The sequence below is a fragment of the Oncorhynchus mykiss genome, chromosome 5 (assembly GCF_057628025.1).
Source record: "Oncorhynchus mykiss isolate SJ-2025 chromosome 5, ASM5762802v1, whole genome shotgun sequence".
Lineage (NCBI taxonomy): Eukaryota > Metazoa > Chordata > Actinopteri > Salmoniformes > Salmonidae > Oncorhynchus > Oncorhynchus mykiss.
Window position 1 is genome coordinate 34,775,371 of NC_143026.1, and position 27,750 is coordinate 34,803,120.

Sequence of the window (27,750 nt, forward strand, 5' to 3'; positions counted from 1 at the left end):
ATGACAGTCACCATGGAAAGGAAATAAATGAAAAAAACTAAATCAAGCCCAATAATATGAGCCCAATCAAAGCAGACAAAAATGGCCAGAGCCACAGCAATGGGCCGTGCCTCAAAGTTAATTACACTCACATTAATCAGCCACATTAATGAGGAATGACCCTAATTAGCTAGCAATGTAAACTAAATTAACTTATTTTACAATGAAAGGGGAATGGGGTTGACAAGCATGGCGATGTGTCTATGCACTGAACTATGGTTTAGGAAAGTGTATTGGAAGTCAACTACATGCTGTATAATGGTGTTCATAGTGCATGTGATCAGTAAGTGATCATGTTTCACCATCTGTCATCTTCCTGCGTCGCTGGTCTCTCTTGTGACTGAAGATACACACGGTTCCCAGGACCAGGATGAGGGCCAAACACAGGAAGCCCACGCCGCCCATCACTCCAGCCAATAGCGGCTCGGGAACAAACTCCAGGAAGCGGGAAGTGGCAGGGTACATATCCATCCCTGTGACATGACCGCAACATCAGCATCCATAACACAGAACTCTACCACAGCCAAATGTTAACAATGCATTCCTTACAGTAAATAGACTAGGGCAGCTTGTCCAACACACAGTATGATAAAAGCATGACACTATCACTGATATATCCGTCTTCAATAAGTCCCATGGTGAAATATGAATATGAAAAAAAAGCCAGATATGGTCAAATTCTAAATACGTTATTAGCTGCAATATTTTATAACTCAGACTCTTAAAAAGACCAGTATTCTCCAGAGGGCTGTTCTAATTCTGTAATGGGCCTGTGGTGCCTGTGGTAATGTTACAGAGGCTGGTTCTGCCTGGCTCCCCAGCCTGAAACACTAACCCATGGTGGAGACGTTGACTGATGGACTGGGCTCGCTCAGCAACTCCCCTCGCCGGGACAGCAGCCGCAGCTCGTACACACAGTCCTACACACACAGGGGAGGACGGAGGGACGGGGGGATGAAACCAGACTTTGTCAACATAGGATCACGCCTGCAATGCTAATCAGGCTCATTTGAATTCAGATGTAGGGAAGAGAAGGATAGAGGGACAGAGGAGGCAGACAGAGAGGGGAGAAAGGACATAGATTGAAAGAAGGAAGAAAGATGATCGCTGTCATATGATAAGCCTGAGAGAGGCTTCCTAATTTAAATACCACTGTGGTGTCTAACTGAGATAAGAGACTTTAAGACTGATGTCTGCTGACTGGTCTCTGAGGGAGTGACGAACAGGGACTGGCGGTTACCTTGCGCAGACCTGGAACGATCATCACACTCCTATTGGCACCGATGTCCTCGTCCAGATTGAACCACTCCCCTTGCTCAGTGCGCGATTGGAGGACAAATCCAGTGATGGGCAGGAACTGAGAATAGGCGGACCACTGCAGGACTATACCTGCCAAGCTCTGATTGGCTGACAGCGATGTGGGTGGCTCTAGTTTCGCTCTCCTTGGGAGTGGATCTGAAGGCGTAAGACAGAACACACTTTAAAAAAAATAGACCACTTAGGAACTATAATTTGGAGAATAATGTTCAAGCATGCAGCCTTAGAGTAGACAATGTCATTCAGGCTCTAAAGATACATTGTAAACAGAGACACTTCAACACAACGGGTACTGACTCAGAGTTCGGGTGGTGGCGATTTCGCTGAAAGGCCCAGTGCCCACTTTGTTGTGTGGCAGGACACTGAACTGGTACTCTGTGGCAGGGACCAGCCCCGTCACCTGCAGACTGGAGCCAGAGGAGGAGGGCACAGGCACAGAGAGCCACTCCTGTTTCTCCCCACTGTCACCAACAGACATCTGCTTCAACCTGCAGAGAGAAGAGGAGAGTGAATGGAGAGAAAGGAGAGAGAGACAGAGATAGAAAGAAAACAAACATCATTTTGAAAAACTCCCATATCTACTGGGTGAAATAACACAGTGTGTCATCACAGCAGCAATATTTGTGACCTGTTGTCACACGAAAAGGGCAACCAGTGAAGAGCAAACACCATTGTAAATACAACCTATATACAGTGCCTTGCGAAAGTATTCGGCCCCCTTGAACTTTGCGACCTTTTGCCACATTTCAGGCTTCAAACATAAAGATATAAAACTGTATTTTTTTGTGAAGAATCAACAACAAGTGGGACACAATCATGAAGTGGAACGACATTTATTGGATATTTCAAACGTTTTTAACAAATCAAAAACTGAAAAATTGGGCGTGCAAAATTATTCAGCCCCCTTAAGTTAATACTTTGTAGCGCCACCTTTTGCTGCGATTACAGCTGTAAGTCGCTTGGGGTATGTCTCTATCAGTTTTGCACAACAGCTCGAGCTCAGTGAGGGTGGATGGAGAGCATTTGTGAACAGCAGTTTTCAGTTCTTTCCACAGATTCTCGATTGGATTCAGGTATGGACTTTGACTTGGCCATTCTAACACCTGGATTTGTTTATTTTTGAACCATTCCATTGTAGATTTTGCTTTATGTTTTGGATCATTGTCTTGTTGGAAGACAAATCTCCGTCCCAGTCTCAGGTCTTTTGCAGACTCCATCAGGTTTTCTTCCAGAATGGTCCTGTATTTGGCTCCATCCATCTTCCCATCAATTTTAACCATCTTCCCTGTCCCTGCTAAAGAAAAGCAGGCCCAAACCATGATGCTGCCACCACCATGTTTGACAGTGGGGATGGTGTGTTCAGCTGTGTTGCTTTTACGCCAAACATAACGTTTTGCATTGTTGCCAAAAAGTTACATTTTGGTTTCATCTGACCAGAGCACCTTCTTCCACATGTTTGGTGTGTCTCCCAGGTGGCTTGTGGCAAACTTTAAACAACACTTTTTATGGATATCTTTAAGAAATGGCTTTCTTCTTGCCACTCTTCCATAAAGGCCAGATTTGTGCAATATACGACTGATTGTTGTCCTATGGACAGAGTCTCCCACCTCAGCTGTAGATCTCTGCAGTTCATCCAGAGTGATCATGGGCCTCTTGGCTGCATCTCTGATCAGTATGAGCTGAAAGTTTAGAGGGACGGCCAGGTCTTGGTAGATTTGCAGTGGTCTGATACTCCTTCCATTTCAATATTATCGCTTGCACAGTGCTCCTTGGGATGTTTAAAGCTTGGGAAATCTTTTTGTATCCAAATCCGGCTTTAAACTTCTTCACAACAGTATCTCGGACCTGCCTGGTGTGTTCCTTGTTCTTCATGATGCTCTCTGCGCTTTTAACGGACCTCTGAGACTATCACAGTGCAGGTGCATTTATACGGAGACTTGATTACACACAGGTGGATTGTATTTATCATCATTAGTCATTTAGGTCAACATTGGATCATTCAGAGATCCTCACTGAACCTCTGGAGAGAGTTTGCTGCACTGAAAGTAAAGGGGCTGAATAATTTTGCACGCCCAATTCTTCGGTTTTTGATTTGTTAAAAAAGTTTGAAATATCCAATAAATGTCGTTCCACTTCATGATTGTGTCCCACTTGTTGTTGATTCTTCACAAAAAAATACAGTTTTATATCTTTATGTGTGAAGCCTGAAATGTGGCAAAAGGTCGCAAAGTTCAAGGGGGCCGAATACTTTCGCAAGGCACTGTATATTTATTTATTTTCCCTTTTGTACTTTAACCATTTGCACATCATTACAACACTGTATATATACATAATGACATTTGAAGTGTCTTTATTCTTTTGGAACTTCTGTAAGTGGAATATTTACTGTTAATTTTTATTGTTTATTTCACTTTTGTATATTATCTACTTCACTTGCTTTGGCAATATTAACATATGTTTCCCATGCCAATAAAGTGCCTTGAATTGAAAATTGAATTGATAGAGAGTGTGTGTGTGCGCATATTCTATGCACTATTCTATGTAATATATCTATGTGATAACGTAGAGATTCTATACAATAGCATTATTTTCAAGAGATGGTGTCACGATCGTCGTATGGAGTAGACCAAAGCGCAGCGTGGTTAGAATACATTCTCCACCGCATAACACGGTGCCTGCCCGGTACAACGCCCTCTCTCTCCACGGTAAGCACGGGGAGCTGGCGCAGGTCTCCTACCTGACTTCGCCACACTCCCCGTGTGCCCTCTCCCAAGAAATTTTTGGGGCTGCCACTCGGGCTTCCAGCCGCGCCGCCGTGCTGCCTCCTCATACCGGTGCCTCTCTGCTTTCGCTGCCTCCAGCTCTGCTTTGGGACGGCGATATTACCCTGGCTGTGCCCAGGGTCCTTTGATTGCTGCTGCTGTCCGTTACCACGCTGCTTGGTCCATTGTTGGTTGGTTATTCTGTCACGATCGTCGTATGGAGTAGACCAAAGCGCAGCGTGGTTAGAATACATTCTTCTTTATTTAATGAAGAACACGAAGAACACTTAAACAAAAACAACAAAACGAATAAGACGAACGTGACCGCTATATAAACAATGTGCTACCGTGCAACATAGACTCCGGCCGCAAAAACCTAATCTAAAGGGGAGGATCCGGGTGGGCCTCTTTCACGGCGGCGGCTCGGGTGCTGGACGTGGACCCCACTCCACCATAGTCTTAGTCCGTTTTTGTGGCCTCCTAGGAACGGCGACCCTCGCCGCCAACCTAGGACTGGCAACCCTACTAAAGGACCCCACTGGACTGAGGGGCAGCTCCGGACTGAGGGGCAGCTCCGGAGTGAGGGGCAGCTCAGGACTGAAGGGTAGCTCAGGACTGAGGGGCAGCTCAGGACTGAAGGGTAGCTCAGGACTGAGGGGTAGCTCAGGACTGAGGGGTAGCGCAGGACTGAGGGGCAGCTCAGGACTGAAGGGTAGCTCAGGACTGAAGGGTAGCTCAGGACTGAGGGGTAGCTCAGGACTGAGGGGTAGCTCAGGACTGAGGGGTAGCTCAGGACTGAAGGGTAACTCCTGGCTGGCTGACGGCTCTGGCAGCTCCTGGCTGGCTGACAGCTCTGGCAGCTCCTGGCTGGCTGACGGCTCTGGCAGCTCCTGGCTGGCTGACGGCTCTGGCAGCTCCTGGCTGGCTGACGGCTCTGGCAGCTCCTGGCTGACTGACGGCTCTGGCAGGTCCTGGCTGGCTGACGGCTCTGGCAGCTCCTTGCTGGCTGACGACTCTGGCAGGTCCTGGCTGGCGGCTCTAGCTGCTCAGGACAGACGGGAGACTCTAGCAGCTCAGGACAGACGGGAGACTCTAGCAGCTCAGGACAGACGGGAGACTCTAGCAGCTCAGGACAGACGGGAGACTCTAGCAGCTCAGGACGGACGGGAAACTCTAGCAGCTCAGGACGGACGGGAGACTCTAGCATCTCAGGACGGACGGGAGACTCTAGCAGCTCAGGACAGACGGGAGACTCTAGCAGCTCAGGACAGACGAGGCGCACTGTAGGCCTGGTGCGTGGTGCCGGCACGGGTGGTACCGGGTCCGAGGACACGCACCTCAGGGCGAGTGCGGGGAGGAGGAACAAGGAGAACTGGGCTCTGGCGTCGCACAGGAAGCCCGGGGCGGGGGGCTGCCACCGGAGGGCTGGTGCGTGGAGATGGCACCGGATAGACCGGACCGAGAAGGCGCAATGGAGATCTGGAGCACCGAGCCTGCCCAACCTTACCTGGTTGAATGCTCCCCGTAGCCAGGCCAGTGCGGCGAGGTGGAATAGCCCGCACTGGGCTGTGCAGGCGAACCGGGGACACCATGCGTAAGGCTGGTGCCATACAATTGTGCAAGTTCTCCCACTTAAACAGATGAGAGAGAGGCCTGTAATTTCCATCATAGGTACACTTCAACTATGACAGACAAAATGAGGAAAATAAATCCAGAAAATCACATTGTAGGATTTTTTCTGAATTTATTTGAAAATTATGGTGGAAAATAAGTATTTGGTCAATAACAAAAGTTTATCTCAATACTTTGTTATATACCCTTTGTTGGCAATGACAGCGGTCAAACGTTTTCTGTAAGTCTTCACAAGGTTTTCACACACTGTTGTAGGTATTTTGGCCCATTCCTCCATGCAGATCTCATCTAGAGCAGTGATGTTTTGGGGCTGTTGCTGGGCAACACGGACTTTCAACTCCCTCCAAAGATTTTCTATGGGGTTGAGATCTGGAGACTGGCTCGGCCACTCCAGGACCTTGAAATGCTTCCTACGAAGCCACTCCTTCATTGCCCGGGCGGTGTGTTTGGGATCATTGTCATGCTGAAAGACCCAGCCACGTTTCATCTTCAATGCCCTTGCTGATGGAAGGAGGTTTTCACTCAAAATCTCACGATATTTGGCCCCATTCATTCTTTCCTTTACACGGATCAGTCATCCTCGTCCCTTTGCAGAAAAACAGCCCCAAAGCATAATGTTTCCACCCCCATGCTTCACAGTAGGTATGGCGTTATTTGGATGCAACTCAGTATTCTCTGTCCTCCAAACACGACGCGTTGAGTTTTTACCAAAAAGTTATATTTTGGTTTCATCTGACCATATGACATTCTCCCAATCTTCTTCTGGATCATCCAAATGCTCTCTAGCAAACTTCAGACGGGCCTGGACATGTACTAGCTTAAGCAAGGGGACATGTCTGGCACTGCAGGATTTGAGTCCCTGGCGGCGTAGTGTGTTACTGATGGTAGGCTTTGTTACTTTAGTCCCAGCTCTCTGCAGGTCATTCACTAGGTCCCAACGTGTGGTTCTGGGATATGAATACGCACCGGGCTATGAACACGCACCGGGGACACCGTGCGCTCCACCGCATAACACGGTGCCTGCCCGGTACAACGCCCTCTCTCTCCACAGTAAGCACGGGGAGCTGGTGCAGGTCTCCTACCTGACTTCGCCACACTCCCCGTGTGCCCTCTCCCAATACATTTTTGGGGCTGCCACTCGGGCTTCCAGCCGCGCCGCCGTGCTGCCTCATACCGGTGCCTCTCTGCTTTCGCTGCCTCCAGCTTTGGGACGGCGATATTCCCCTGGCTGTGCCCAGGGTCAATTTGCCGTCCATAATCTCCTCCCAAGTCCTTTGATTGCTGCTGCTGTCCGTTACCACGCTGCTTGGTCCATTGTTGTTGGGTTATTCTGTCACGATCGTCGTATGGAGGGGACCAAAGCGCAGCGTGGTTAGAATTCATTCTTCTTTATTTAATGAAGAACACGAAGAACACTTAAACAAAAAACAACAAAACGAACGTGACCGCTATATAAACAATGTGCTAACGTGCAACATAACATAGACAATAACCCAAAAAGTACCCTAAGAAGATGGCTGCCTAAATATGGTTCCCAATCAGAGACAACGATAAACACCTGCCTCTAATTGAGAACCAATCTAGGCAACCATAGACCAACATAAACACCTAGATGAAAACAACCCCATAAATCTACAAAAAACCCTAGACAGTACAAACACTCTAGAATAAGACAAAAACACACATATCACCCATGTCACACCCTGACGTAACCAAAATAATAAAGAAAACAAAGAATACTAAGGTCAGGGCGTGACAGATGGGGCAATGTTAGTAAAATAATCAGCTTGAAAAAGAATGGTGAAGGACACTGGTTTGTCTTTCAAACTGCTTCATCTGGCATCAGTAATTACTGGTGGGTTTCTGTGTTCTGTCCCAGTCTGTGTCAATACATTTCGTCTGTTTCTCCGTTTGTGACTGTTTACCTCTGCTGCCGCTGATGATGCGCTGTCCTCCACTCACGTTCAATGCAATATGTTGCTAATATGGTGACACAGCACAAGGCCATGAAGAGGGAGACAGAACATAGACTAGAAGAGTAGATGACTCACCAGACTGTGAATTTCTGGGTGTATCCCCCATCAAAGCCTGGTTCCCAGGAGACATTGGCCTGCTTCGCCCCTGGAGTGACAGACACCAGGGTGGCAGCATGGGGACTGGTGCCTGACAGACAGAGGAGGAGAAGAGAAAGAGGGAGCGAGAAGTAAGAAGGGGAAGAATAGTGATAGGATGAGCGTTGCGTCATTATTTTACATTGATTCGTAACATACTGATGCGGTTACATAACGTCATGAACAATGTTCGCAGTAGCCTAGACTACTGTGCAGCTCCCCGGGGACTGCCATGCAGAATAAATATCAACCCACAGAGAGAAGCACGAGATTGAACTTCACTCAACTTTCTAGAGCAGTAGTCAATCTCTAAGGCATTCCTAGTCGATCGCCAAACATTTCTGTAAAAAAAACAACGATAACGCCTTGTGTTCCTATTTTTTGTTTTTTCGTCTCATGCTGTTGGTGATAGGTGCACCCGATTCAGCTGCCCTGCGTGCCAGGTAGGTGAATTGATGCCATTTTTAATCATTTCAAGTGTTTGAAGGTACAAACTCTGTCTACCCAGTGGGCCCAGAGAGTAAATCAAGTACACCTAGTAGGCCTACCGCTGTCCAATCGGATGGCTCAGATTACCGTGTCTGCAGAAACGTAGCAGGCATAAAAGAAAACTACAGCAAAGATGATACTGTGAGACTTAAAACATTTAAAACCATGACTAGAGAGAAACTGTCAATGAATACAGCAAAGAGATGCTGTTTTCATGAGTGAGTTCATGTTTAAGTTCTTACTCAGCACTGTCAACACTTTGTATTCAATACTTTTATAAGCCATAAAATACATGTTCTTCCTATTTCCACTCAGCGCTGCAACAAGCACTGCAGCAGTAATGAATGAGTAGGAATGTGTATATAGGAATAGGCTTGCGTTGTTGTTATTATTACCGGCTTGGGTATTTTTTTATATCAATAATATTTCACTTTCTCTGTTCATAGGAGTAACAGCATGAATTTGTGCATGAGGCAGAAATAATGTGGTTTTGCCATCAGCTGGAAGACGGTGTCCCTTTTTGGTCAGTGTCAGTGGAGGAAAGGGAGAACAGAGGGATGTTGAGAGGCGGACCCTCAGTCTGCTGCTCTCTCCCTCCGCTGAGACTGACCATCGGATGCAGGCACCATCAGCCCAGTAAAATAAAAATAAAAAGTGAATTATTTAAATGTATGCTCACTCAGCTGTGCCTCACAAGTAATACAATAATGGATCTATTAATCGTTGTGTAAAAAAGTGGTCAGATAAAGCAGATTCTAAGCTACAGGACTGTTTTCTTAGCACAGACTGGAAAATGTTCAGGGATTCTTCCTATGGCATTGAGGAGTACACCACAACAGTCATTGGCTTCATGAATAAGTGCATCGATGACGTAGTCCCCACAGCAACCATACGTAAATACCCCAACCAGAAGCCATGTATTACAGACAACATCCGCACTGAGCTAAAGGCTAGAGCTGCCGCATTCAAGGAGCGGGACTCTAACCCGGAAGCTTATAAGAAATCCCGCTGTGCACTCAGACGAACCATCAAACAGGCAAAGTGTCAATACAGGACTAAGATCGAATTGTACTTCACCGGCTCTGATGCTCGTCGGATGTGGCAGGGCTTGCAACAATTACAGACTACAAAGGGAAGCAAAGCCGAGAGCTGCTCAGTGACACGAGCCTACCAGACGCGCTAACCTATGATGCGCAAATAACGCAAATAACACTGAAATATGCATGAGAGCACCAGCTGTTCAGGACAACTGTGTGATCACGCTCTCCGCAGCAGATGTGAGTAAGACCTGTAAACAGGTCAAAATTCACAAGGCCACAGGGCCAGACGGATTACCAGGACGTGTACTGTGAGCTTGCGCTGACCAACTGGCAAGAGTCTTCACTGACATTTTCAACCTCTCCCTGTCGGAGTCTGTAATACTAACATGTTTTAAGCAGACCACAATAGTCAGGACAACAACCTCTCCCTCAACATGATCAAGACAAAGGAGTAGATTGTGGACTACAGGAAAAGGAGGACCAAGCCCATCCCCGTCCCCATTCTCATTCTCATTGACGGGGCTGTAGTGGAGCAGGTTGAGAGCTTCAAGTTCCTTGGTGTCCACATCACCAACAAACTAACATGGTCCAAGCACACCAAGACAGTTGTGAAGAGTGCACGACAAAACCTAATTCCTCCTCAGAAGACTGAAAAGATTTGGCATGGATACTCAGATTCTCAAAAGGTTCTACGAGATCCTCAAAAGGTTCTACGAGAGCAACAACTGGTTGCATCACTTCCTGGTATGGCAACTGCTCGACCTCCAACCGCAAGCCATTACAGAGGGTAGTGCGTACAGCCCAGTACATCACTGGGGCCAAGTCAGAGGAAGGCCCTAGAAATTGTCAAATACTCCAGCCACCCTAGTCATAGACTGTTCTCTCTTCTACCGCACGGAAAGCGGTACCGGAGTGCCAAGTCATAATACTCCTGAATATCTAATCAAATGGCTACCCAGACTATTTGCATTCCCGCCCCCCCATCTTTTACGCTGCTGTTACTCTCTGTTATTATCTATGCATAGTCACTTTAATAACTCTACCTACATGTACATATTACCTCAATTACCTCGACTAACCGGTGCCCCCGCACATTGACTCTGTATCGGTACCCCCTGTAAATAGTCTCGCTATTGTTGTTTTACTGCTGCTCTTTAACTACTTGTTACTTTAATTTCTTATTTGCATTTTTTAAACTGCATTGTTAGGGGCTTGTAAGTAAGCATTTCACTGTAAGGTCTACATCTGTTATATTTGGCGCCTGTGACTAATAAAATTTGATTCATGATCATATAGTCTACCTCAAATTTCAATGTTTTATTATTATTTTATTTTTTTAATGGCCAGAACAACAATGTATTTATTGGCAGGGCAATTCCAGCAAAGCCAATATGCAGTGATAATGTATTGGGTTTATAGCTTACTGCACAAACCTAATTTCTACAGTACTGTTTTTAATAGGTCAATGTTGCATAGGCTTGAGTTTTTTAAGTCATGCAAAAAAACATCTGAGTGGTAGATCCCCGGCTTGCATTTTGACTCAGAAAAGGTTGGTGACCACTGTTCTAGAGTTTTCCCTGTTAGTTAACACTATCAACGTTTCCCTTTACTGTGGCAATTGTGGTCGAATCAACGCAAAATTAGACACTTTAATGCAACATCATGAAACTAAACAAACTATGCAAGAGATTTTGCATCGGAGTATGATTCCATTGCACTAACATGCACGACTCAGCCCGTAATAGACCTGTATGCAAATAGACCATTGTCATACTGTATATGGATCTGTGCCATTTACTTTGAACTGGACTGTGTCAACAGCACAAGTGGTCGTGAGTAGATGGGCTTGTTTTGAGATCAAAGCGAGAGCTGCATGTAGCCACATTTTGTTCATATCCTTTACCAGTTAGTGAGTTAATAGCCCAGTTATAGATCATTTGTAGTCAGCAATAGGGGAGTGATTGCTTCCTGCAAGAGTACAAAACGTGCACATTCCTAGACATCTTTGAAAAGCGAGTCAGGTAAAGAGCTTTTTTTGTCTTAAAGGGGAAGTGTTGTATTTTGAGACGGGCTTGAATAAGCTAAGTAGCCAATAAGCAGAGGGTAGCATAATTTGTCTGCTTCTTGTAATAATGGTATGGAAATAATAATGCATATTATTTTGTAAAGTGGTTTCTTTCATCAAACAATACAACAACATGTTCAGTCACCTCGTAGGTCTAAACGGACAAGTGGATAAACAGGTTCATGTCAAGCCTGTATGTTTTTTTTCAAAAGTCTCATGGAATGTAGGCCTACATTGAACACCGCACATTGGCTGCATGATAGAACAGCTATTTCCATGTTAAAATGTTATGGGATGCATTTTCTCCATTGTTTTTCATGGTAGGCCTACATTATGATCAAATAGCCACAGTAGCCTACTTGGCCACTGTTAAAACAGTAACTTAAAGCAGCAAACGTGCGCTGGAAGTTGCAAAGAATCTTTACAAAGTTCAAGTTTGCACTCAGCAAACCTGAAATTTGCTCAGTGCTGAAAAACAGAGAGAACATTGGTAATGAACACTTTACATAGTAGCTACATTAATAAAGATGAGTAAGTCAGTCAGTCTGTTCCACTCACCCAGCACTGAGATGAGAGTGCTGGCTTTGACAGTGGCCACGCGGTTTGTAACGCTGCACACCCACTCCCCCTGGTGGTCTTTACTGAGAGGAAGCAGCAGCAGGGAGCCGTTAGCTGCTACAGAGTACTGAGAGCGTGTGGCAGGTCCAACCTACAGACAGGGAGGACAGAGAGATCAGACTACAGAGTACTGAGAGCGTGTGGCAGGTCCAACCTACAGATAGGGAGGACAGAGAGATCAGACTACAGAGTACTGAGAGCGTGTGGCAGGTCCAACCTACAGACAGGGAGGACAGAGAGATCAGACTACAGAGTACTGAGAGCGTGTGGCAGGTCCAACCTACAGACAGGGAGGACAGAGAGATCAGACTACAGAGTACTGAGAGCGTGTGGCAGGTCCAACCTACAGACAGGGAGGACAGAGAGATCAGACTATAGAGTACTGAAAGTGAAGGGCAGGTCCAACCTACAGACAGGGAGGATAGAGAGATCAGACTGCAGAGTACTGAAAGTGAAGGGCAGGGCAGATAGAGACAGGGAGGATAGAGAGATCAGACACACAAGCTGGGCTGATTGTTGATGAAGGGCAATCTGCAATCAGTGAAGTGTTTGTTTGTCTCTGTTTGTCGGGAGAGGGGTGCTTGTGTAACAGTATAAATTTAAACCGTCCCCTCGCCCATACCCGGGCGCGAACCAGGGACCTTCTGCACACATCAACAACTGACACCTACGAAGCGTCGTTACCCATCGCTCCACAAAAGCCGCGGCCCTTGCAGAGCAAGGGGAACTACTACTTCAAGGTCTCAGAGCAAGTGACGTCACTGATTGAAACGCTATTTAGCGCCCACGCTAACTAAGCTAGCCGTTTCACATCCGTTACACTTGCTTGCAGGTGTGTGTTAAATAATAGCTAATTCTGCCTCAGGGTTTGTCCACAGTTCATACTATCGTATTAACACGTTGACTGAAGAAGTCAGTAGAGTAGTCATTTGCTGTGGGGTCTGTTGGAGTGTTCTCACCTTGCTCCAGGTTATACTAGGGGCTGGATCTCCAGTGGTCTGGCAGGGAATAACAAGCATTCTCCCAACCTCCTGTCTATACTCCTTACGGGGACACACGCTGAGTGACGGGGGGTCCTGTGGGTCATAACAAAACAACCAGCCATGTCATTTAGTAAAGGAGTTTATCGCAATTAGAGAAAGTGAGTGAAACAGTTGATTACCTTCAGCTTTAGCCACGATTATTCTATTTAAAAAAGGATTAGATCCTTAATTAACTTTGATACAGAGGAGCTATTGTAATCAGACCACATTAAACTCAATTCATGTAACAGGCTGACAAGCAGAAGAGTGTAAGAAGGTCATCAAAATGCTCATTGGCTATCTCAGATAAGAGCGCTCTTCAGAATGAGAGAGACTTTTAATTGGGTAGCATTTTATTTTACAGTGTTTTCATAGGTATTTATCTGCAATTTACAAGGAAACTAAGTGGTAAACATGGGACATTCTAGTCTAGTTAAATTGCACAAAATTAGTAACCAACTACTTGCTTTCAAATTGGTAGCAATAACTTTTTAAAGAAACAAACCACTATTGCAGAAGTTATTATTATGCAACTACCATTGTACCACGTAATTTCTAAGTAAATACCTGGTCATTTATGTACTGTACAATAAACTGCTAGAGGACATTGGGTGTACCCTGACCTGTAGGATGACTTTCGTGGGCCCTGATTGGCCCATGGTCCCGTAGCTGTTGTAGGGGGTACACGTGTATACGCCTGTTGCATCATCATTGGCAGTAGCCATGAACACCGAGCCTTCAGATGTCAACGTCCATCCTGGGTACTGATTAGATAATACAGAGAGAGGGATCAGACAATTTTTTAATTCAGCTTTAATGTGAATAATTATGTAAACTATGAATAGCAACTAATATCTTAGCTGAGGATAAAGCTAAGTGTTATAAGCCCAAAAAATGATATATGGTGCCTTCGGAAAGTATTCAGACCGCTTGACTTTTTCCACATTTTGTTATGTTAGAGCCTTATCCTAAAATGTACCAAATTTAAAAAATCCTAATCAATCTACACACAGTTTCTAGAAATGTTTGCAATTTTTTTTGTATTTTTTTTTTTAACAGAAATATCTTATTATTCAGACTCTTTGCTATGAGACTCAGAATTGAGCTCAGGTGCATCCTGATTCCATTGATCATCCTTGAGATGTTTCTACAACTTGGTTAGAGTCCACCTGTGGTAAATTCAACTGATTGGACAAGATTTGGAAAAGCACACACCTGTCTATATAAGGTCTCACAGTTGACAGTGCATGTCAGAGCAAAAACCAAACCATGAGGTCGAAGGAATTGTCTGTAGAGCTCCGACACAGGATTGTGTCTGAGTAAGGGTACCAAAACATTTCTGTAGCATTGAAGGTCCCCAAGAACACAGTGGCCTCCATCATTCTTAAATGCAAGAGGTTTGGAACCACCCAGACTCTTCCTAGAGCTGGCTGCCCGGCCAAACTGAGCAATTGGGTGAGAAGGGCCTTGTTCAGGGAGGTGACCAAGAACCCGATGGTCACTCTGATAGAACTCCAGAGTTCCTCTATGGAGAAGGGAGAACCTTCCAGAAGGACAACCATCTCTGCAGCACTCCACCAATCAGGCCTTTATGGTAGAGTGGCCAGACAGAAGCCACTCCTCAGTAAAAGGCACATGACAGCCCACTTGAAGTTTGCCAAAGGGCACCTAAAGCCTCTCAGACCATGAGTAACAAGATTCTCTGGTCTGATGAAACCAAGATTGAACTCTTTGGCCTGAATGCCAAGCGTCACGGCTAGAGGAAACCTGGCACCATCCCTACTGTGAAGCATGGTGGTGGCAGCATCATGCTGTGGGGAGGGACTTTCAGAGGCAGGGACTGGGAGACTAGTCAGGGTTGAGGCAAAAATGAACAGAGCAAAATACAGAGAGATCCTTGATGAAAACCTGCTCCAGAGCGCTCAGGACCTCAGACTGGGGCAAAGGTTCACCTTCCAACAAGACAATGACCCAAAACACACAGCCAAGAAGATGCAGGATTGGCTTTGCAGGATTGGCTTCGGGACAAGTCCTAGAGTGACCCAGCCAGAGCCCAGACTTGAACCCGATCGAACACCTCTGGAGAGACCTGAAAATAGGTATGCAGCGACGCTCCCCATCCAACCTGACAGGATCTGCAGAGAAGAATGGGAGAAACTCCCCAAATATAGGTGTGTCAAGCTTGTAGCGTCATACCCAAGAAGACTTGAGGCTGTAATCACTGCCAAAGGGGCTTCACAAAGTACTGAGTAAAGGGTCTGAATACTTAAGTAAACGTGATATTTCCGTTTTTTTATATATACATTTGCAACAAAAATAAATAAAACTTTTCGCTTAATTTTGGGGTATTGTGTGTAGATTGATGGGGGGGGGGGGGATTGAATCAATTTTAGAATAAGGCTTTAACGTAATAAAATGTGGAGAAAAAAATCAAGGGGTCTGAATACTTTCAGAATGCACTGTATAAACCTCTGTTAAATGGAAACATATTCTCTGTTGAGCAGTAGGCATACAGGGCATATTGATTCCTTATGGAAATGGTCAAATCAGCAGCATTAGACAATTAATGGCTATCCCTAATGAGGGGATATATAATCTCCACCATGGCCAGATCCAGTGGCTGTCCATCCTTGGTCCAGTCGACGCGGAGCAGGGGTGGCTGAGCTCTCACGGGGCAGGAGACCAGACCTCCCAGGCCTGTGGGGAGATATGTCTGCGGTGGCATCAGGAGAGCCTGGGCAGGGTCTGAAAGGGAGAGAGGAAACAACCTGAAGGTTGGAAGGGATTTATGGACAGGTAGGATGTGTCATTATGTGGGGACTGAAGATTGGAGAGGAACGCATCAACAAATGGACACTTACGTGTCACAGTGAGATTGGCAGATGCAGTAGGCGGAGTCAACAGTCCGTTGGTGGGCATGCAGGTATAGTTCCCAGAATCGCCTGGGGTAATGCGGGTGATGAGGAGGGTGCCGTCCACCATGATCTTCACACGGGACTTCAGAGCCCTAACAACAACAAAAAAAGAAAACATAAAACCCATTCAGACACAGAACCCGCAAAGGACATTCAAATGGAGCAAACGCCTCATTAGAAACATTACAACATTCGCAAAATCCCATGTAAATATACAAATCCAATATAAAGACACCGGGTCAAAATGTACCAAACTCACTCTATGTGGTAGACATTCTCTCCCTCTCTCTGCCACACATAGGTCATGTTGGGAGGATCAGCCAAAGCCTGGCACTGCAGCTGGGCATCCTGGGTCATGTTGAGGGAGGTGTCCTTCGGGGGGATAACAATGACTGGAGGACCTGTTTGAGATGGAAAGAAATCCCTGATCTTTTCTATGATAAAAGTCAGCAGGACATGGCAGATTAGCAAGATATCTAAACTCCAATCAGTTATCTGGTGAGAGCAACACTGCACAGCATGACAGTGACATTCATGTTGGGAGATTATGGCTGATTGGGATAAATACTTAGAGGATTTGTTTGAAGGCCTGTTTTATAGGCTTACATAAGGATTTGAAAAAGTGACTACAGCCAGAAATCAAAGCCTTATTATAATCCTAACAGGTGTCACTGCCAAAAACACAACCAAATCTAAAACGGCATATCCTGGTCATATTGACGTCATGCGACATAACATAGTGCGACTTAAAAAATAAATGGAAAATATTTTGTTACATAAGTGAAATTTATGAGGGAAAATATCCACAGTATGGACACACCATATAAACCCTTGGGTTCAACTGTAACTGAACATCACACAACCACCACCAGATGGCGATAACAACTCTCGACACTCAGAGGATAATTAAAGAGCAGCAAAAATAACAATAGCGAGGCTATATACAGGGGGTACCGGTACAGAGTGAATGTGCGGGGGCAGGTAATTGAGGTAATATATACATGGTAGAGTTTATAATATATACATGGTAGAGTTTAAAGTGACTTATGCATAGATAATAACAGAGAGTAGCAGCAGCGTAAAAGAGAGAGAGGGGGGGGGGGAATGCAAATAGTCTGGGTAGCTATTTGATTAGATGTTCAGTAATCTTATTGCTTGGGGGTAGGAGCTGTTTAGAAGCCTACTAGACAAGGTGTTGGGAGATTCCTATGAATGTTTCTGTTCTTCCAGTATGACCCAGGGGGAAACTGTTGACGGGAATCTCCTGAACAAACAAACAGACAAATAGCGACTGACCTTTGACTTTAAGTTTTGTCACATGAGTCACATTGCCCTCCGCATTGGAGGCGAGACATTCATACTGTCCTCCTGCCTCCCTGTCCACTGCTCTGAGAGACAGCGTCCCACTCAGAAACTGAGAGAGGGGGAGAGAGAGAGCAATGAATTTCCCTGCAGGGACAATAAAGTTTGCATTGAGAGAGAGATAGATTGCAATGTTGGATTGTAGGGGTGATGTTTTTTTGATTCCTCACCTCAACCTTGTCTCCTTCAATGAGAGTACCATCTTTAGCCCAGGTTATGGTGGGTGGTGGGTTACCATGGGCAACGCAGGCCAGAGAGAGAGGATTCCCCACTAGAGCCTCCATGACAGGGGGAGGGGTCTTGCTGAAAATAGGAGGAGCTACAGAACAACAACAAAGACAGTCAACACAACATCCTCTATCCCTTTTCCACAGAGACAGTTAAACAGTTTGTAAAGGTGAAGATCTCACAAAAACAAAGCAGAATCAGCAGGTTTACCATAGTTTAAAGTCATATTGGCTGAAGGCGCTTGACCTGGGGTAAGCAAACATCCCTTAGAGGCCAGTCACTTACTGTACAGCTCACCATGAGTAAAGCATGTGTTTGTTTAGGAGACAGAAAGAGATGTTCTGCCTGGCCGTGTGCTCCAGGCCCTCCTGCCAAGGCATCTTAACCTTATTAGACAATGAGCCTGAGACATGACCCTGCCGTTGCCCGGGCCATGTGCCTGGCTAATCTGTCCTAATGCCTCGGCGCCTCTCCTGCTCCTCTCTCACCCCACCAAAAGTCTTCCTAGTAGGAACGTGTCCTACATGGGTGCGTTTGTCTGAGCAGTCGTGTTTTGTTGAAAGAGGTCACAGAGAGACAGAGGGAGTGTGTGTATATGATATGATAGGGTACGATGAGGATAGTAGGACTGTATGGCCTTAAAATAAAGCCCCTCCCCATCACAAGCCCCTCCTCTCACCGGTGACAGACAGCAGGGTCCAGGTGCCATTGCGGGTCTCATCTGTGGTTTTGTCCAGCAGGAGGATGCGACACTCGTACAGGCCCTGGTCCTCTATGAGGAGCCCCTTCACCCTCAAGACAGTATTCCTCACCAGAGACACACGGCCTGGAGACACAGGGGAGGACACAGGAGTGAGAGGGCACGAGACAGGGTCAGAACCAATCAAACCATTGGAAATAATGAGGAATTTCAGGGAGGTTCAATACAAAGAATGTGTTTTACAACTGATAGGAGTGTTCTATGATACTTCAATTGCCTACAGATAAAGCCTTCACTTCCAAACATACACGCACACACACGCACTGGGATCGTCATCGAGAGCTTTGAAATGTTATCTCCTGGTTGCCAGGTGACTGCACCCTGTGGCAATGGTGTTTGCTGACTCACCCCTCCCTCCTTCCCTGTGGCGTCTCTCTCATCTCCCTCACTCCATTTCTCTTAAGTTGTCATTTCTTTTGCTATTCAATTAAGCCATATTTGTAACTAAATGACTGAAACAGTGCAGTTTAGCAGCGTGATAAGCCTGGACTTCACAGACAGGGAAGCACTGAGGAGAATATCCAGACACATACAGCTGCTGCATAAACATACAAGACATTACAAGAACGCGAGCCTGCCTCACACTGTAGCGCTAATGTGTTTGTGACATTGAGTCATTGAGGTGTGTTGAGCTAATCATTAACGCCAGTCCATGTCTCCAGTGACAGGGAGGGACCGTTTCTATGCCCACAGTGGGGATCAGGAAGCTACTGCAGTTAAAGGGGTGGTGGCTGTGATAACAGATGAGGAACCGACTATGACATCACATGCTGTTTACTTTTTCCAAATGGAATGGGGGCTAAATCCACATGTGTCACGGTCAGAGCAACATACCCATTCTCACACACACACGCACGCACACACCAACTAGGGATTGGATCACCTACCGCTGTTGTGATTTGAAAAGGTTCACATGAAAAAAGTGCATCTCTAGATTTGAATAATATGTAAATTAAGAAAGCAAGAGGAGAGAGAGAAAGCAAAAGGAGAGATAGAGACAGGGAGAGACACACACGTATGCACTAACACAGGCACGATATTGCATATGCAAACAAATCAACTCTGTAATGAGTTTAGTGGGGCTTAGTGTGGGGTTTCAGTGAAGGCATTGTTGATTTAAATACAATCACAAGACTGGCCCAGTGAGCCTTCTCTTTGGCAGCCATTCTCCCACATCATGGCATTCTCTGCAACCACCAAATGTCACTCCCCTCCACCACTCCTCTAGCCTCGTATATACCAGACTTATTAATGCTGCAGCGAACCATTCACGTAAGCTCGAGGGATCAAGCCTCTCGCGAGGCTACCACTCCTCCCCCTCTTTCTCTCGTTCTCCACTTGCCGGTCCCTCCTCTCCTTTGGCACTCTAATGATCCAAAAAGTATTTATGTTGACCGCCATGTCAGTCTCTGTCTGTTTAATCCAGGACAACACTCTCTCCCACACCCATTATTACAGATACAAGTGTGGGACATCAGAGTCCGATGTCACTAATAATAATAATGTTTCCATTGGATGTCCAGTCCTGCAACTCAAAGAATTGGACCACACCCCATTGCTCTGAATGCATCACTAGACAAAGCCCAGCTAGGTTTGATCCTTCAATGGCCTCAGCTCTCAGGTGACAGTCCAACGGGAAAGCATCTACACTAGCAGCACAGACACATGACAATGACTCAGCTCAAATAATGCACTTATTTCAATACACTACAACCCAATAAAATGTTATGTTTTAATTTGTAGATGAATGGCAACAATCAAACAGATTAGATCAGGATCACTGAATTATGCTAAACCTGCACACAGGCTGCCTTCAATCTACTATAAACAGCTTTGCATTTGTGTAAATATCTGAATATGTTTTGTTGCCGATGGGACTTTCCAAGTGCCCACGGATATGAAATTCAGAATCTATGGTCCCTATCCCTTCCTTGAGACATGTCGTCACCCTTGGGCAAAGGTTTCCCAGGCGCTGGTATTCTAGTTTCGGTCAGAGAAGAAAGCAGATAGAGTTACCTCCTGAAACCCTTCAGTTCCTAATGTCTGCATGTTGTTTTCCTGTTAAGAGACGCTGTGATCATTTGACATTTGAATCATCACAGTTTGGCTACCAACTCAGAGACTAGGAAACTGCTATGGTGCCGTATGCATGCCTTAATGAAATATTAGTCATTCAATATAAGTCAGTAGCCTAATAATCGTAATATGATCCAGAGCTGGTCCGTAGATGTTGGAAAATATACAGGCCAGTACAGTGGGGATATTCTTTATGTATTTATGATTTGCTTTGTAGACACTCTGGTAGTAATGTAGAGTACAGGATATCATTATGTTACACAGCATTTATACAGCTGTATTTCACAAAGCATTGACTATTCTCTCTCCCGGGGTCTGAATCAGCATTTCTGTGTGTACAGAACTAACAACCTGCTCACTTCTCCAGATCACTTCTCTCTCTCTCTACACAGCACTCTCCCTCTCCTCTGCTCTATATACACAACAAACACTGAAAAGACCCATTCAGCTCTTCCTCCTCCGTAATAGAGGGGAGAGGGCTGACCTATCCAGAGGACATTAGTCAGACTTTCTCCTCTTTAGGTTTCTTCCTAGGTTCCTGCCTTTATAGGGAATCTTTCCTAGCCACTTTCCTCTACATCTGCATTGCTTGCTGTTTGGGGTTTTAGGCTGGGTTTCTGTATAGCTCTTTGTGACATCTGCTGATGAAAAAAGGGCTTTATATATTCATTTGAGTGATTGACTTTCTTGCTTTTTCTTTGGCAAGAGCAGCACTAAAGATTGAGGCATCCGTTATCTCTCATCACCAAGTCATATTACTCTGAATGGCTTTATAGCAAGTCTGCTCTACAGCAGTGTCAATGAGGCATGTATGGTTATCGTATTTCCCTGTCTGGTTGGCATGGGTGTGTCATCTGGCTCTCTAACATTCTAATACGAATTGGCTGAACAGGTGTATAGTGTGATTCCTGAGCCCTAGCCAATACACACATATGAATGCACTGCACCCGTGCACAAATTCCAATGATCAGAGACAGCTCTAATCTCACACCCGTTGGAAGACAGATCTTCCTCTAGTTAGGTTCGTCCTAAAACACACAGACATGCTCTCCCTCTGTCCACGTCAATCCCTTTGTCTGAGACTTTAAAGGACAGAAGCCGTCACAAAAGGTATTTCTGCTCTATTGAAGATCTCTTTCCCCCATAGACTGCCTTTTGTTCTCTGACCCTGGGCGGAATGGGGACAATAGACCATGATGCAATCTGAGAGGACCAACGAACACAAAGCCCCCAGCTCACACAGACCATTGGGGTGCGGTGCAGTTAGCAGGACTGAAGCTGACAAAGGGATGAGTTACTGTTGTTTTTTGAGTGAAGATAGCTGTTAAGGAAGGATATAGGTAGGATGAAGTCTGGGTGGACTTTTACTGTAGGAAAGGGGGCTTGACAGTGTTAATGGACAAGGCTTCTGGAAAAAACTGTTTGGGGTCTGGAAACCTCAGCCTTGGGCAACAGATGATACCAAAGCGCTGAGACGGATCTGACAGGGGGCTGAAATGAAACACTCTCACTGTAAGATTAGATCCCAGTCGAGCCTCTGATGGGCTGAATATGGACTTACCCTCATAGTTGGGATGCACCCGAGGAGCATACACTCCAAACTTCATCAGGACTGGGATGTCGAATCCCTGGCGCACCCATTCCACCACGCGCAGGGGCACAGACGCACCCGCGTAAGGGAGTGGCAGTCTACACGCCATCTCCACCACACCCCCTACCTTGGCACGCACCACTGGCTTCTGACCGTGAGTGACCCCTATGAGGGTCAACAACAAAAAAGACATTATACGCATTATAATCCTGCTGAGGGAAATGGCTGAATGTAGGGACAGGTATGGATGTGGCTGTGGAGAGAGCGAATGACAGAGAGTTCATTACAGAGGGAAAGCATTAAGTACTCTACTCACACAGAAGGCACAGTGCCGTCACCATGGTAACATCCAGAAAATAGTCTCTTTTTGGTCCCATAGCTGCCAGTCAAACAGCCTCCAGCATACTTGATCTGTTGACAAAAATACACACTTGTCACACATTGCATCTTGCAAACAAAACAGACACCTGTCACCTCTCTCCAAACTAGCGGGCAAGAGAGAACTGACAGTTGTGTCTAGCTTATAGACATATGGAAGATGTGTTTAGATTTCTTCAAGTACCTTTCTCAAGATTGGAATTCACCCCATATCATTTCACAAACGGATATCCAACAGACAACCCTGCCAAAACCCTCCCAGCCCTACATGGTTCTCATAACTTCAATGCTCATTAAATGTCACATAAATCTACAGAGTCCGTTTTGCAGAGCACCTGACCAGCTCCAGTAAGAATCAGTGTGGTTTTCTCAGAGTGCTTAGTGAACTTGTTGGCTGTCAGCAGTCAAGGACAGAAATAATCTGGGCTGCCTCAGACATACAGCAGCCAGTAGCACTGTACTGCATGTGGTGCATCCGTCATTGGTGGCATAAAGCTAGCAGTAGGCTCCTTCAAGCAGGTCAAAGACGATACTGTGCTTGTTTTTATGATCCACCATAAATCCATGATGAAGGTCTCCAGTCAGGGGGGAAGTCAGAGCCTCTGCTATTATAACCTACAGTAACCCTACAGCAAGGGTCTGCAACAGGCGGCCTGTGGGCCAAAACCGGACAGCAAACCATTTTTTGGGGGCCCACCAGTTTTTGGTCAAATCACCTGGAATTCAGCAAAGAAATTGTTTAATTTGTTCCCAAGTATCCCCTCTAATAAAGAAAGATGAATCTATGATTGTGTCTCAATATGATCAAGGTATGAAGTTATTGTTATTTTCAAATACAATCTATTTTTGGGCTTAGTTGTGGTCAATTTGCAGTGTATAAATTATTAAAATGATGTTCTGCCCCGACGACCATCCACTCTGAAAAATATTGGCCCACGGCTGTATCTAGATGCCTACAGTATGCCTCCATAAAGCTAGAGATGCATGGATTGTTTTGCTGGAGTCCTTGACCACATAAGACGTGTGTGGCGTGCTCGTGTGAGGGAGCGATTTAACGGGCTAATACTCCACTCAACACTCCATCCCCAGCACACTTTACCACACACCACTAATGCCAGCTTATTACGCTAAGTTAATTAGAGCCACTGCAGACCGCAAGAGCAAAGGCTATTCTTAGAGGGAGCAGCGGCACTCACCAAATCCCACGGACACGTGTCATCCTACGCATACACCCACAAACCAACAAGTCCACCAAAGAGAGCTTGCAATCAAGCTCAAGAGGATTTCATAGCAATTCAAAATGCATTTTAACTTCAATAAAAAATATTGAATGCATTGAAATGTAAAAAGTATCAATAGTAAATAGTGCATAAGTACAGTTGAATATGTATAGAAAGCCATTTTCTATGGGGCTTCACTGTCGGTATTAGAGAGGGAGAGCAAAAGGTCAACAGTGACCGCTCCCTGAATGACCAACTGAATACGTGCAGCAAGACTCACCCTGTTAACACAATTTCATATAGGTCATAGGCTACGTATAAATTGACACTCACCATAAAACTTTATAGGACTCTCTTGCACAAGATGACAAACGCAATTAAATAAGATTGTCTTGTAAATTGAGTATCATGAGGAAGTCTCTAGTACTACAGTAATAACCAATTTGAGTGTGCTTGTCTGTTGTCACTCTATTTCAATTGCATTACTAAGCAAGCTGCCTCTTCTTTTTCTCCCAAACAGAGAGAGGATGAAAGGTTTGACTGGTTAGGAAGAAGGGCTTGGTGTGTACACACATGGCTGACTGTGTTTCTGTGGATAAGCAGCAAACCTACTGTCCTAGCATTTGGCTCACAATGAACAAGGACTAATACCCAAGAGACCCTACTCCAAGAAACCCTACTCCCAGTGCTTTTTAAATGCCCGTCTCACTCCAGCATGGAGGTCAGGTAGATAGAATAATCTGTTCTGGAGGCCAGCCACACAGAAGAGACAACTAAGCATTCATAAAGAGACCGATGACATAATTCATCTGTGCTGTAGGTCTGTCTCATTCTAAGATGTCCTAATCTGAATCCTAATCTAAATGCAAAGTAAGCCCTGAGTGTACAATCGGACTGTGACAATGGAGGTGATTTGGGTGGTGCAATAGCCATACATAGTGAATGTACAGTTTTACGACCATGATTTGTTAAAGCAAGCAAAGATTGCTTCTCTCTTCAAAGGAACATCACTGCAATAAAGCAATAAAAGAGGGTGAGGAAAAACAGAGCCAGAGCAATAGTCAATACTGGGATAGTCGACAGAGAGAGAGAGAGAGACAGAGAGAGGGAGAGAGACAGAGAGACAGAGAGAGACAGAGACAGAGCAATAGTCAATACTGGGATAGTCGAAAGAGAGACAGAGAGAGAGAGACAGAGAGAGAGAAAGACAGAGAGAGCAATAGTCAATACTGGGATAGTCGAGAGAGAGAGAGAGAGACAGAGAGAGAGACAGAGAGACAGACAGAGAGAGAGAGGAGATTGTACGTAGTTGTAGACTAGTGAAAGGTCTGAAAACATTGGGAAAAAGGTGTTGTTTATCCGTTTGGTTAAGTGTTAGGCCTAATCAATAAAGGAGTTTACTCATTATTGAACCATAACTAAGAGAATGAGACAGAGTGAGAAACAGAGCTGTGAAGCTTCTTTAACCGTGGCAACCTAGGCCTGGGCAATTCCCTGAGTACACTTCCTGCCTCCAATAAGCAGCGTCGCCTTACAAACACACTGATGACGTTAACACAACGCTCCTGCAATGTTTGTAGAGCAAAAACAACAGCCCTAGTCAACGGGCAATGCCTATCTTTGATTTATCAGCATATAGGAAAGCAGGGAGGGCAGTGAGAATGTTACTGGTGAAATACTATGTGTATTACTACATTTAATCAGGGAAATGGGCAGCGATTGATTTGTAGCCACTAGAGAATACTTACCCATTCACCTAGCTCTATAACCCGGCCATAACCCTGCCTGGACTGGCTAGAGAGGAAGCTCTGGATGCTGTTAAAATAGATGCTTTGGCCAGATGTGCATTTAAGAGGGAAGGATTCCAACTCATCCTTTGGCACTATGGGTGCGAGAGAGATTCTCACTCTTATTCTATTCATGTGAAACGGAAGAGACGGGTTAGGCCTATCACATGTGGGTTTTGGGGGTGAGGCATTGGCCGCAATATTAAGAGAGGCCACAAAGATCCCACACCTCTGAGTGATGCCGTGATTGAAAGTATTTTTAGAAGCTCTGTGAATGTGTGTGTGTTTGTTGCAGAGATGTAGAAATGTTCTACAAGCAAAATAATAGATTTGAAAGGTGTCTTTGATGATCACACAGAGGTGACTGGATAAGCAGGTGTATTACACACCTGTTAATGCAGGTTGATCCTGCCAGCCGTGGTTTGAGGACTGAGGTAATGAGGACTGGTTGTTCCTAGTCATAACAAAGCACTCAGAACCCCACAGGTGAGATATTGTGCTCTATTCAGAACAAATTAGGCTTCTCATTCTCTAAGCCTCAAGGTATAAGGGCATCTTCTGAGTAATAGCAAAATAAAAGGGACGGTTTTCCCTGAACCTAGAAATCATCAGGGAAATGATTACATTCTGTTTGGAGGAGAGTTACCAGTAGATCTCTTGCCAGTGGGCTGGAATCGCATCATGACTGATGCAGTTCACACTTATAGCCTATTTTTTTTTACCCCTTTTCACTCAATAGTGATAACAATCTCAATTTAAAAGCATCAAATGGTATATGCTTGGAGTATGTGGTTTAAATCTACAGTAAACTAACATAACCCCCACAACCCAAATTCACAGCAATGCTAGCACATGTTTTACAATAGCCTATTATACAATTACTTTTATTGTGTGTCCTAAATTACTAAGGCAAGAGTAAAGTCACCTCACACCACGTGACTCCAGTGATTCAGGAGGACTTTAAACCTGAGCATAAATAATAAATATGAGGCTGGCATGGTAGTCAACTGCAAACACTGGCTCAGAGTACAATGAACCCAGTGATCTCTTAAACAAGTATCCCAGTTCCCTGTTTGTCATGTCTGCGACATCAGAGCAGGTACAAGTGTCGAGGTTAGTCTAAAATAAAGACGCTCAAAAAGAACTGGCTTGTAAAATAACTTTTGAGATAGGTCAAGACTCACATTTAAGTCCTTGAACAGGTTAAATCCTAGAAGGTTCTAGTAATAAATATTTAAAAAGCCATACAGAAGAGATAAAAAAATGTATCTTGAAGTTGTCGGGGAACAAATTGAGTTAGCAAAATACAATTTACCTGTTTTACACTAATGCAAATAAAGGCAGGTTGTATTTCCATTTAGTGCGTCAGTCTGAAGTATTCTTTCAGTAATTCCTCTAGTCCTCAGTGCAAAAGTTACAGGTGTTTCACCGTGTTATTCTCAGGTGGCAAATATGTTGTTTCAAGTTTCAACAGATTTGCTGATCCTTACTGAAATATCGAATAGTATATGCAATTTAAAGCAAATCAATGATGGCGCATTCTGCGCTGAATTCTCAAATACAATTGCTAGACGCGTTGTATATCCATCATATTTCCTCAGTAATATCCAACATGTATACGAAGATTCACGATACTCCCAATGTTAGAAAGTACCCTAAAAAGCAGAAAATAACTTTCCCTGCACCTTTGATGCTCCGTAGCGAAGGTTTCTACTCTCTCACCTCTTCCCTCTTCATTGAGCCGCTTGTTTGACCAATCACCTCCCCCTCCCGCTCTCCCTCACACACGCAGGCAAGCGCTCGCACGCACGTACAATTTTAGAAAAAGGTTTGAACCAATTGTGCTTTTAACTCTCCAGTCTATTTACCTTTTTAGCACGTTTGTGTGTGGTTTAAAATTGTATTTTGTAGGCCTTCTTGTTTTTTTTAACATTTTATTTAACTAGGCAAGTCAGTTAAGAACACATTCTTATTTACAATGAAGGCCAACCCCGACGACGCTGTGCCCATTGTGCGCTGCCCTATGGGTTTCCCAATTACCACAGGTTGTGATACAGCCTGTTGCTTTCCTGCATGGACTAAAACTAGCTGATCAAATAAACAATTAAAGATTTGTGAAACTAGACTGAATGAAAATGTAAAATAGGCTACACTAGAAGAAGAATTTAATAATATCCACACAAAATGTATGCTTTTTTTAATGAAAATGATATTTCCATTGGAAAAACAACTGCAGGCTATTCCAGTTTGTCTGACAGTAATGAAGCCTGGTGCAAATGCATTATACCCCATTACCGATGACTGTAAATAATATTTCCCATTCCATTACAAAGATTTG

At 44.9% G+C, this 27,750-nt stretch overlaps 1 protein-coding gene across 5 annotated transcripts in view; it reads right to left on the bottom strand.

Annotated features, from left to right (window-relative positions):
• igsf9a (immunoglobulin superfamily, member 9a) overlaps positions 1-27,212 on the bottom strand; it is a 33,355-nt gene extending 6,143 nt beyond the window's left edge. For 2 of the 5 annotated variants that reach the window (XM_090234594.1, XM_090234590.1), the window contains exons 1-17: positions 27,098-27,202; positions 22,344-22,438; positions 21,998-22,192; positions 18,280-18,426; positions 17,543-17,691; positions 17,307-17,424; positions 16,270-16,411; positions 15,957-16,102; positions 15,698-15,840; positions 13,719-13,859; positions 13,033-13,149; positions 12,014-12,164; positions 7,802-7,913; positions 1,654-1,844; positions 1,280-1,494; positions 875-959; positions 342-512 (exon numbers count right to left, since the gene is read on the bottom strand). In XM_090234594.1, coding sequence (XP_090090720.1) covers positions 342-512; positions 875-959; positions 1,280-1,494; positions 1,654-1,844; positions 7,802-7,913; positions 12,014-12,164; positions 13,033-13,149; positions 13,719-13,859; positions 15,698-15,840; positions 15,957-16,102; positions 16,270-16,411; positions 17,307-17,424; positions 17,543-17,691; positions 18,280-18,426; positions 21,998-22,192; positions 22,344-22,404 — 2,284 coding nt within the window. In that variant the 5' untranslated portion in view covers positions 22,405-22,438; positions 27,098-27,202. Of the gene's footprint in view, positions 1-341; positions 513-874; positions 960-1,279; positions 1,495-1,653; positions 1,845-7,801; positions 7,914-12,013; positions 12,165-13,032; positions 13,150-13,718; positions 13,860-15,697; positions 15,841-15,956; positions 16,103-16,269; positions 16,412-17,306; positions 17,425-17,542; positions 17,692-18,279; positions 18,427-21,997; positions 22,193-22,343; positions 22,439-26,727 lie in introns of all 5 variants that reach the window. The other 3 variants (XM_090234591.1, XM_090234593.1, XM_090234592.1) reach the window with 3 other exon arrangements.
• Between the last annotated feature and the right edge of the window lie 538 nt (positions 27,213-27,750).